This window comes from Salvelinus namaycush, chromosome 1 (assembly GCF_016432855.1).
Source record: "Salvelinus namaycush isolate Seneca chromosome 1, SaNama_1.0, whole genome shotgun sequence".
NCBI lineage: Eukaryota > Metazoa > Chordata > Actinopteri > Salmoniformes > Salmonidae > Salvelinus > Salvelinus namaycush.
Window position 1 is genome coordinate 32,417,730 of NC_052307.1, and position 12,508 is coordinate 32,430,237.

Below are 12,508 nucleotides of genomic sequence, written 5' to 3' on the forward strand. Positions count from 1 at the left end.
CCTGTCTACAGTGTACTTCCACATCGCCTGCTCCATATTCAGATGCAGGCCGTACCATACTTTCCCCCTGCCTGGGATGACTGTGTGGGTTTTATACAAGCCTTTCCACCCACCCTCCCCTCCCTTCTAGTGCAATTTGGCAACAAAGCTCGCCGTTGCCCCGGCAACGTGTTGGGGTCAGGCCCGTCTAGTGGTCTCTCCTGTTACTATGTCTGCCTGTAAAGACTAGCGGATCCCTGTTCCCGTCCAGATCCAGTCCCTCTCTCTCTCTCTCTCTCTCTCTCTCTCTCTCTCTCTCTCTCTCTCTCTCTCTCTCTCTCTCTCTCTCTCTCTCTCTCTCTCTCTCTGTCTATCCCGTACTATCCTCTCTCTCTGTCCCTCCCTGTCTGGCTCGGGGTGTGTACATGTGACAAAACATTATCCTGGTAAACTGCTGCGGTTGAGTGTTTGTTCTCTGTGCAGCCCTGTGGCACGCTCAAGCACTCCTGCAGAATCTGCTCCACATGCTCCTCATTTCCAGGCGTTCCCAGCTAAAGCTTTCCAGATGGTGTCATCATTTCTTGCTGTTTTGGTTTTTGGTCTATGTGTGTGTGTCTGTGTGTGTGTCTGTGCGTGCGTGCGTGCGTGCGTGTGTGTTTATGCTCCGCAGGTTGAAAGCTGGTTTAGTCTTACATGCGAAAATATTATTTAGGCCTTCACGGAGGTTACAGTGCAACCAGCTATATAAGGGATGGGCAACTTTGATGGGGTTGGGGGTCACAATTATGAGGGGCTGTGTATTCACATCCATACCCACCCACACATGCAGTCAGAGTGAAATGTTGTATAATATAAATAAACTTTAGGTACACCCATATAATACTGGGTCGGACCCCCCCCCCCCCTCTGCCTCCAGAACAGCCTGAATTCTTTGGGGCATTCTACAAGTTGCCAGAAACATTTCACAGGGATGTTTCTCCATGCTGACGTGATGGCGTCATGCAGTTGCTGGACAGCGGTACATTCATGCTGCGAACAGCCCCTTCCTTCTCATCCCAAAGATGCTCTATTGTTTGAGGGCTGAGGACTGCACAGGCCACTCAAGTAAACTGAACTTGCTGTCATGTTCCAGGTAATGTTTTCCACTCTTCGATTGTCCAGTGTTGGTGATCGCGTGCCCACTGGAGGCGCTTCTTATTGTTTTTAGCTGATAGGAGTGGAACCCGGGGTGGTCGTCTGATGCAATAGCCCATCTGTGACAAAGATCGACGAGTTGTGCGTTCGGAGATGCCGTTCTGCACATCACTCTTGTACTGCGCCGTTATTTGTCTGTTTGGGGCCCGCCTGTTATCTTGCACGATCCTTGCCATTCTCCTTCGACATCTCTCATCAAAGAGCCATTTTCGCCCCCACAGGACTGCCGCTGACTGGATGTAAAAATAATAATAATAATAATTACACCATTCTCGGTAAACCCTAGACACTGTCATGCGTGAAAAGCCAAGGATGGCGGCCGTTTCTGAGGTACTGGATTCGGTGTGCCTGGCACGGACGACATACACGCTCAAAGTTGCTTACGTCACTCGTTTTGCCCATTCTAACGTTCAATTGAAAATGCCACGCCCACGGAACTCACTGTCTGTATAGATCGTTTTATTTGACAATTTCAAAATGTACAAACATAAACATAGTAGTCCTGGGCTACACAGTAGACCTAGCCTACTAGACAAACTTGGGTTACACATGCAACACAACAAAACAAAGGACAGGACGACATTGTCATAGCCCTAGGTCCTAGAGCAGGACTCCCTCAGTAGATCAGCGATCTCAGGCTCCAAAATTGAGCTAGATAATGTTTAATGATGGTGATGAGGATGTAGTTGATGCCAGATGAAAGTGATACATTTGGGTTGCCGACTCTAATGTTATCCTCGGCCTCTCGATCTGTAGCCTGTGATGCCAGATAATGGTGATGGAGCTGGTTGGCTGGCTGGCCCAGATGTCATTCTCAGCTCAGCCTCTCTGTAGCCTGGAATTTGTACTCCTCCACAACCAACGTGTAGCTGCTGCTACAGTGCAAATAAAGCCCACCACACATCTGTCCAAAGCAGTAGTCATTCTCACTACAAGCTCAGTCTCTGCCATTTTCATAATACAGTCCGGTCTCATTGATCAAAAACCAGACGGTGCTGAGATGCATCTTTTAAATGCAAATATTTACATTAGTCAGCTAACTAGCTAGCTAGCTTGCCAAACCAGAAGTCAACATTCCATCAGTCAAGCACAAAAACACTTGTAAAACATGTAAAACAAATTACATATACAGTACCAGTCAAAAGTTGGGGCGACAGGTAGCCTAGTGGTTAGAGCGTTGGGCCAGTAACCGAAAGTTTGCTGGAATGAATCCCCGTGCTGACAAATTAAAAATCTGTCATTCTGCCCCGGTAGGCCATCATTTTTATTAAGAATTTTGTTCTTAGCTAGCTTGCCTGGTTAAATAAATCAAAATTATAAATAAAAAGTTTGTACACACCTACTCCTTCCAGGGGTTTTCTTTATTTTTACTATTTAGAATAATAGTGAAGACATCAAAACTATGAAATCATGTCATAACCAAAAAAGTGTTAAACAAAGTAGCCACCTTTTACCATGATGAAAGCTTTGCACACAACACATTAAAACAATGTATGTAAAACAATATGTAAAACAAATTGGCAACCCCTCATCATAGGAGCTATCCATTTTCGTGAACATGGTGGTGTAATAAACTGTCCGGTGAGTGTATATATGTATATAAATGTATATATATACAGTTGAAGTCGGAAGTTTACATACACCTTAGCCAAATACATTTAAACTCAGTTTTTAACAATTCCTGACACTTAATCCTCGTAAAAATTCCCTGTCTTTGGTCAGTTAGGATCACCACTTTATTTTAAGAATGTGTAATGTCAGAATAATAGTAGAGAGAATGATTTATTTCAGCTTTTATTTATTTCATCACATTCCCAGTGGGTCAGAAGTTTACATACACTCAATTAGTATTTGGTAGCATTGCCTTTAAATTGTTTAACTTGGGTCAAACATTTCAGGTAGCCTTCCACAAGCTTCCCACAATAAGTTGGGTGGATTTTGGTCCATTCCTCCTGACAGAGCTGGTGTAACTGAGTCAGGTTTGTAGGCCTCCTTGCTCGCACACGCTTTTTCAGTTCTGCCCACAGATTTTCTATGGGATTGAGGTCAGGGCTTTGTGACGGCCACTCCAACACCTTGACTTTGTTGTCCTTAAGCCATTTTGCCACAACTTTGGAAGTATGCTTGGTTGGGGTCATTGTCCATTTGGAAGACCCATTTGCGACCAAGCTTTAACTTCCTGACTGATGTCTTGAGATGTTGCTTCAATATAATCACATAATTTTCCTACCTCATGATGCCATCTATATTGTGAAGTGCAGCAGTCCCTCCTGCAGCAAAGCACCCCCACAACATGATGCTGCCACCCCCGTCTTTCACGGTTGGGATGGTGTTCTTCGGCTTGCATGCCTCCCCCTTTTTCCTCCAAACATAACGATGGTCATTATGGCCAAACAGTTCTATATTTGTTTCACCAGAGGACATTTCTCCAAAAAGTACGATCTTTGTCCCCATGTGCAGTTGCAAACCGTAGTCTGGCTTTTTTATGGCGGTTTTGGAGCAGTGGCTTCTTCCTTGCTGAGCGGCCTTTCAGGTTATGTCGATATAGGACTTGTTTTACTGTGGATATAGATACTTTTGTACCTGTTTCCTCCAGCGTCTTCACACTGTCCTTTGCTGTTGTTCTGGGATTGATTTGCACCAAAGTACGTTCATCTCTAGGAGACAGAACGCGTCTCCTTCCTGAGCGGTATGACGGCAGCGTGGTCCCATGGTGTTTATACTTGCGTACTATTGTTTGTACAGATGAACATGGTACCTTTAGGCGCTTGGAAAATGCTCCGAAGGAAGAACCAGACTTGTGGAGGTCTACAATTTTTTTCTGAGGTCTTGGCTGATTTCTTTTGATTTTGATGATGTCACCATGATGTCAAGCAAAGAGGCACTGAGTTTGAAGGTAGGCCTTGAAATACATCCACATGTACACCTCCAATTGACTCAAATGATGTCAATTAGCCTATCAGAAGCTTCTAAAGCCATGACATAATTTTCTAGAATTTTCCAAGCTGTTTAAAGGCACAGTCAAGTTAGCGTATGTAAACTTCTGACCCACTGGAATTGTGATACAGTGAATTATAAGTGAAATAATCTGTCTGTTAACAATTGTTGGAAAAATTACTTGTGTCATGCACAAAGAAGATGTCCTAACCGACTTGCCAAAACTATAGTTTGTTAACAAGAAATTTGTGGAGTGGTTGAAAAATGAGTTTTAATGACTCCAGCCTAAGTGTATGTAAACTTCCGACTTCAACTGTATATATCTTTTGGGGGGAAATCAATCCGCTGGCCTACAAAAGGGGTGCCGCGTCCGCCAGTTGCCCATCTCTGAGTGATGTGTGAACGTTAGAATATTAATGTCTTGTGTGTGTTCCTCCTGCCATGAAACACACACACACACACACACACTCACACATGGACCACCAGACACAATATTAGTGAGTGTAACTCTAATTGATCCCACAGCTCAAACACCTAGCGTGTTAACTAGACATGCTTCTATTAATAATAACCCAGGAGGTGGGGTCTGCCATGCAAATTGAATAACTTTGAACTGCCAATCTCCTCTTTGAGATGATGAATATTGATGGGTGGCATGTGAAGGTTCAGAGCCCCTAAAGAGGGAAAACACCTGGTAGCACTTTTCATGTCCTTTATTGTCAGTTTGTCTCGCTTTTTCCTGGTAAATCACTTCAAAGATGGCTCTCACAGTAATGAATTGCGTGACAAGTAGCCCAGTTTGGCTTTCTCTCTGGCCTCATGAGAAATTAATGTGATACCTTAGTGGGGTTGAAGAGGACTGTCCTGTTCGGCCGCGCGCAGGGCTGGATGTCAGTAATATTAAAGCCTCCTCTCAAAGTCGTGTCAGCTCAGCCCACGACTTCTTTCTTTTTGTCATCCTTTTAAAGCACCAATATGTAGCTCGGGGGGAGAAGAGAGACCAGACGAGACTCTCACCTCAGAGATTTTACGTCCATTCCTTGTGTTTGTGTTCGATGTGCCTAACTAACACACAGGGCCTGGAGGAAAGCTTTGCTCACGCACCTTTGTAAATGTATCAGTGCTGTTGTGTTAGCGCTAATGTGATAGCCATCTGCTGCCCCCCCCCCCAAACCAATTATTTGATTATTCAGATGGAGCTGCTCCCTCTCCACAGTAATCCACACGGTAGGGGTGACTGTAATGTAGCCTAGCCTAGCAGAGCCATGTAGCAGAGAACAGATGTCGCAATCTAAACTAACAGCCCCGTGCAGGGCACTGTGTGCGGCTTCAAGCAGCAGTGTGTCAGTGTCACCACCTCCCGCCAGTCGGACTCTCCTTTGTTGTTATTTCAGACTTTGTTTGTTTACCAATAGCTATGTCACGATGTAACTGAAGCCATATCAATCTCCTGGCTGCAACGTTATCTCCGGGTTATTTGCAAGTCACCCTCGCGGGAGAGGTTTCTCACCCTCAATGCTCTTCCTTGGTTTAATCAATAATTATGGGTATACACTACCCAGCCCTAACCAGGGATGACTCAACTGCTAGACATCAAGATGAGGTAGCCTGGCCATGATGTAACAGTAGCTAACTGTAACTGTCTGTCAACCTAACAAGGGGCCATTTTTACCAGACTGTACTGTTTTTTCAAGAAAAGGTTCCTATCATTATAAGCTTATCAAAGACAGAGCCATAATATGATTAGGGACTTGAGGGAGGTATTGTGCTTCTGCTGACTGGATAAAACAGTCTTTCTTTCTGCTTTGAATAATCCGACACAGCAAAGGTGCAGCTGTGCACTTGACGGTTCGCTAACATCAGCCCCCGCATCCTATTTGTCCGTACATGAATATCCTGCTAATATGCTCTCGTTTCTCTCTTTCTTTTCTTCTCCTCTTCTAGAAGAAGACTGGGGCCCTGAAGTCTCAGGAGCGGAAGGAGAAAGAGAAGGAGAAGGAGAGGTGGAGAGAGGAGAAGCAGCAGGAGACGGTGGCGAAGAGACAGAAGGAGGAGGAGGAGGAGAACGTCATGCCCACCTCTCTGGACCCTCTGGAGAACGGCTTCATCAACCACGCCCAGAGAGAGCAGGAGAGGATGAACGACAGACTGCTGAAGAAAACCTACTCCAAGAAGAACAAACAGGTCGGTTTGATTTAACTTTTAGTTATCGAGAAAGTGCCATTGAGGTCAGAAGACCTCTTTTAGGGAGACCTGAGTCCTGTGTGGTGTTCTGTTGGAATGTAAATGAAGCCACATCAGCTGGAGACTACGTTACGTCAAGTTATGGAGGATAGACATAATTAAGGCTGAAGGCTATTTTCCATTGTGGTCCTGTTGCTGGTGTTGTTTCTCGTTCTGTATGTTCCCTGATTCACTCACTGTGTTGGAAGTTCCTTCACGCTCACACTGACTGAGGCCAGTACTGGTGGCCAGGGGCAGCCTGTACTGCTAGGCCATTTGAGTCAGAGTCTGACACAGGGAGAAGATTAGGCAGGAAGCCATTAAAGCAAATAATGAGGCTGTATAGTGAGAGCCTTCCTCATCTGACCCGAATACCTCCTTGATAAGATTTGTTAATAAGGAAGTTAATAGTGTTGTATGGTATACCAAAACGTAGGTACTTTTTCAATACTATAACATGAAAATTGCAGTGGTGGAAAAAGTACCTAATTGTCATACTTGAGTAGAAGTAAACATACCGTAATAGAAAAGGATAGCCTAGGGCACACTACAACACGCAGACATCATTCACAAACGAAGCGTTTGTGTTTAGTGAGTCCGCCAGATCAGAGGCAGTAGGGATGACCAGGGATGTTCTCTTGATAAGCGTGTGAATTAGACCATTTTCCTGTCCTGCTAAGCATTCAAAATGTAACGAGTACTTATGGGTGTCAGGGAAAATGTATGGAGTAAAAAGTACATTATTTTATTTAGGAACGTAGTGAAGTAAAAGTAAAAGTTGTCAAAAATATAAATAGTAAAGTACAGATACCCCCAAAAGCTACTTAAGTAGTAAAGTATTTTTACTTAAGTACTTTACACCACTGGAGAATTGGTTCGGTACTAGAACTTGTTACTTTTGGTTCTTGTATCAAATGTGTCTCACGTCGTACACTGACTGAGAGGATCAAGTCTGTCTAGTGATTTGTTGACTGGGCCAGTACTTTCTCAGCACATTTGGCGTTCCAGTTCAACATTTAGCCTACATGCTCTGTCGCAGTCTCCCATAGAAACTGCTGGTTCTGCGTCGCAGTCAGCACCACATTGTTGAGATTACACATGGAAAACTCATGCTATATTTGAGCAATATGATTGGTCGTTCATTCAAGGGAGTTGATGCATTCACCTGGCACACACGAGCTGTTCAGACTAGCAAAAATAGGCACTCATCAATTCACTCGCTGAGTTTATTTATTTTAGAGAAAGTGATTTACAAGAGTTAAACTTTCAATAGTGAACATAGTAGCAAACTAGCGATAGGCTACTGTTGATAGTATACAAAAAGACAGCTCTATAAAAAGCAGTCTAGCATTTATCTTGACTACTGTAGCCAGAGCAAAAGTCTCTCTTAAAGGGGCAGCGTCTTATTTCAACATGGATGTAATTTGACCCAATATTATGGCCAGAATGAGCACATTTACCCTGACCCTATATATATATATATATATATATATATATATGTATGTGTGTGTGTATGTATATATTGAATTGTAAAGTTATGTTGTATGCTCTGAGTCTCATATGGTTTTCCAGAAGGATTTTAGATTTTTACAGTGAGTCAGCCTACCATTACATCTGTGCTTGAACTTAACACAAAGTACAACAACAACTAAAAAGATGCCCAACGGTTATTCTGTGTTTGGCTAATATGCGTTTCGGTATTGAGTATCATGATAAGAAATCTGGCATCGGTATTGAAATCAAAATTCTGGTATCGTGACATCACTAGAAGTTAACATGCTCTACACATATATCTAGACTATGGCATGGACTGGAGAACCCTTATGTAGACTGTAGAGAATGCAGTGGCAGAATCTCTCTCTCTCTCTTCTCCTCCTCTCCCTTTCCTCCAGCCGTGTTAACAGAGTCTCCTAAAACAGCTCCAAAGCATCTCTGGAATCCAATGCATATAAAACACAGCATTCCAGATGGGAATGGGGTTTGATGAGAGCCTTTGTGTTTTATCTCCTACTGAAAATGTCCTTGGCACCATTGTAAACTGAGGCTATTATAGCCCATGTGGCTGTTTATCATCCTCGCTTCTCCCCACTGGCAACTTAGTTTGTTTCCTCCTCGATAACACACACACACACACACACACACACACACAACTTTCATACCATGGTAATTGTAGTGGGGAAGGAAGCCTCAACAAAGCAGCCATCTGGATATAAAAGATGGTGTTTATGTACGTGTGTGTAGGTTTCCGTATAGCTGCTTTGATATCACAGAGACGAGAGAGAGAGAGTCATTATAAAAGCCTCCAAAGCCCCTCTAATCATGCTGCTTATTGAGGGAACTTGAATAGAGAGCTAGCTGCTTGATGTTGGAGGGTAAAATACAGCTAACAGATTTTTCCCAGTAACACCCTGGGGTCAGAGGAGGATGAGTCTGTGTCGTAAATGCCACCCTATTCCCTTTATAGTGCGTCTGGTCAAAAGTAGTTCACTATAAAGGGAATAGGGTGCTTTTTGAGATGTGTCCTAAGAGCAAGGCTCTAACTATCATGTCTGTATGTAAGAGAATCACTGGGTTTGATGTCAGTGTTTGGCCCATGTGAATTTGGACTTAGTGTGCCTTTTACTGCCCCCTCACTGAACCAGCCTATATATTAGAAGGGCTGCACTTAGCGGAGACTTTTTACTCAACTGCACCAATTACCCTAGGACCTCGTGTCCTTCCTCCTCTCTACTCCTGGTTTGCCTGACTAGCTCTCACGTCAGTCAGTGAAGAGATGTCCCCGGTGTGCTCTTATCCTCTTCCTGATCTTCCGTGGCTGGCAACTGGAGCAGAAGCAGCTTCTCTGCTCTCAGGCACGTATGGCAAGCATGTCAAAAGCGATTGATTCGAATTCTGTTCTGTTCACAGTTCCCGGCCTCCTCTTTTGCGTTACCTCAGTAAAAATGTACCATGGCAAGACAATATCTGTTATATGATGAATTGTGACAACTTAGGGCGTTGTGATCTTCAATGACCTCAAAACTGGTTATGAAAACACATGATAATGCTGACTGTAGTGAAACAACAGCCCTGCCCGCTGCCCAGCCCTGACACACACACACACACACACACACACACACACACACACACTATATATACATCATACTCTCCTCTCCCAGCCTGCTGCATGGCCTAGCATCCTATTAGTGATTAGATTAGATTAGTATTTTTATTTTATTTGGATTCTTATTTAGTCACATGCACAGATGTAGTTGCGGTGTACTGTGAAATACTTCAGCTCCGAGCTCCAACAGTGCAGGTGTGAATGAAACAATAATAAAACATATATTTTAATAATATATACATACTGTAAAAATGATACATATAAATGTCCATTGGGATGTGGGTGGGGTAATTGTCCATTGGGGGGGCGGGGAATAAAATGTCCATAGAGGGAGCAGTACGGGGGGAGGGTAGGATGGTGACAGGGGGAGTAGGCAGCTGACTAGAGGTGGCTATTCAGCAGCTTGATGGTCTGGGGCTAGAAAATATTGGCCAGTCTGTTAGTTTTAGGCATGATGCTCCTGTACTGCCCGCGTCTGACTGATGGAAGCAGGGGGAACAGGCCGTGGCTCGGGTGGCTGAGGTCCCTGATTATCTTCTTGGCCTTCCTGCGACACCTGGTGTTGTAGGTGTCCTGGAGGGCAAGCAGTATGCATCCAGTGCTGCAGTGTGCACCCAGTATGCTCTCGATGGTGCTCCTGTAGAACACCGTAGTGTTGTTCCCTGGTTTGGTAAACATGATCTCCCTAACGTCATATGGTAATATCTAAACTAACCTTGGCCTTTTAGCTCCACTATAAGCCCTTTGGACATCAGTGCTGACCCAGAGTCATAGTATCAGTCTATGAACCTGCGGATGTTTCCTGTATACCCTGTCTGTTTGTCTGTGGGAGGAGTGCAGGATTAGGTCCACACTGCATAGCCTATCTAGGTATGTTTTTAAGCACTAAACCGGGATCAGATTAGCCAGGGCTAACTGTTCACTGGGGCATAGTTCACTGTTGTGTTCACTCTCACGCTGCTGCTGCTGCGTAGTGGGATAGTGGTGGCGGCTGGAGGCTGTAAAGCCTGATAGGCGGGAAAACAGTACAGGCTGTTCGGTTGTAAAGTAATGCAGCAGATAAAGACCAAGACCCAGGTTATCTGCTCTGTTGAATATCCTGTCCCCTCCGTCTCATCCTCCCCTTCCTTCTCCAACCTGATATTCTCCTCCCCTGTTCTCCTCCAGTTTCTGTCCCTCTTCCTCCTCCTCCTCGTCCTCCAGCTCCTGCTCCTACTCCTGCTTCTCCTCCCCTCCTCCTCCAGCTTCTGTCCCTCTTCCTCCTCCTTTTACACATCCACAGCAGGGCACACAATCTCTCGCCAAATGACCCCCATCACCACCCCACCACTTAAATAGCATATCACCCCTCAGTGCAGAGCACTCGGACACCAGTCTCTGGGTCTGTAATGTAGCCAATCAAATCAAATCGTATTAGTCACATGCGCCGAATACAACAGGTGTAGACCTTACAGTGAAATGCTTACTTACGAGCCCCTAACCAACAATGCAGTTTTTAAAAATACGGATAAGAACAAGAGATAAAAGTAACAATTAATTAAAGAGCAGCAGTAAAATAAATAGCGAGACTATACAGTATACAGGGGGGTACCGATACAGAGTCAATGTGCGAGGGCACCGGTTAGTTGAGGTAGTATGTACATGTAGGTAGAGTTATTAAAGTGACTATGCATAGATGACAACAGAGAGTAGCAGTAGTGTAAAGAGGGGGAGAGGGGGGGGGCAATGCAAATAGTCAGGGTAGCCATTTGACTAGATATTCAGGAGTCTTATGGCTTGGGGGTAGAAGCTGTTTAGAAGCGTCTTGGACCTAGACTTGGCGCTCCGGTACTGCTTGCCGTGCGGTAGCAGAGAGAACAGTCTATGACTAGGGTGGTGGAGTCTTTGACAGTTTTTAGGGCCGTCCTCTGACACCGCCTGGTATAGAGGTCCTGGATGGCAGGAGTCTTGGCCCCAGTGATGTACTGGGCCGTTCGCACTACCCTCTGCAGTGCCTTGCAGTCGGAGGCCGAGCAGTTGCCATACCAGGCAGTGATGCAACCAGTCAGGATGCTCTCGATGGTGCAGCTGTAGAACCTTTTGAGCATCTGAGGACCCATGCCAAAACTTTTCAGTCTCCTGAGGGGGAATAGGTTTTGTCGTGCCCTCTTCACGACTGTCTTGGTGTGCTTGGACCATGTTAGTTTGTTGGTGATGTGGACACCAAGGAACTTGAAGCTCTCAACCTGCTCCACTGCAGCCCCATTGATGAGACTGGGGGCATGCTCGGTCCTCTTTTTCCTGTAGTCCACGATCATCTTCTTTGTCTTGACCACATTAAGGGAGAGGTTTTTGTCCTGGCAACCCACGGCCAGGTCTCTGACCTCCTCCCTATAGACTGTCTCGTCGTTGTCGGTGATCAGGCCCACCACTGGTGTGTCATCGGCAAATTTAATGATGGTGTTGGAGTCGTGCCTTGCCGTGCAGTCATGAGTGAACAGGGAGTACAGGAGGGGACTGAGCACGACTCTGTGTTGAGGATCAGCGTGGCGGATGTTTTGTTACCTACCTTTACCACCTGGGGACGGCCTGTCTGGAAGTCCAGTATCCAGTTGCAGAGGGAGGTGTTTAGTTCCAGGGTCCTTAGCTTATTGATGAGCTTTGAGGGCACTATAGTGTTGAACGCTGAGCTGTAGTCAATGAACAGCATTCTCACATAGGTGTTCCTTTTGTCCAGGTGGGAAAGGGCAGTGTGGAGTGCAATAGAGATTGCATCATCTGTGGATCTGTTGGGGTAGTATGCAAATTGGAGTGGGTCTAGGGTTTCTGGGATGATGGTGTTGATGTGAGCAATGACCATCCTTTCAAAGCACTTCATGGCTACAGACGTGAGTGCTACATGTCGGTAGTCATTTAGGCAGGTTAGCTTAGTTTTCTTGGGCACAGGCGCTATGGTGGTCTGCTTAAAACATGTTGGTATTACAGACTCGGACAGGGAGAGGTTGAAAATGTCAGTGAAGACACTTGCCAGTTGGTCAGCGCATGCTCGCAGTACATGTCCTGGTAATCCGTCTGGCCCTGCGGCCTTCTGAA

The 12,508-nt window shown here is 45.2% G+C and overlaps 1 protein-coding gene across 4 annotated transcripts in view; it reads left to right on the forward strand.

Moving 5' to 3' along the window:
- The window catches only part of LOC120035005 (autism susceptibility gene 2 protein-like), a 394,702-nt gene that overhangs the window by 98,995 nt on the left and 283,199 nt on the right, over positions 1-12,508 (forward strand). For all 4 annotated transcript variants that reach the window (XM_038981784.1, XM_038981936.1, XM_038981858.1 and 1 more), the window contains exon 2: positions 6,055-6,294. In XM_038981784.1, coding sequence (XP_038837712.1) covers positions 6,055-6,294 — 240 coding nt within the window. The remainder of the gene's footprint in view (positions 1-6,054; positions 6,295-12,508) is intronic.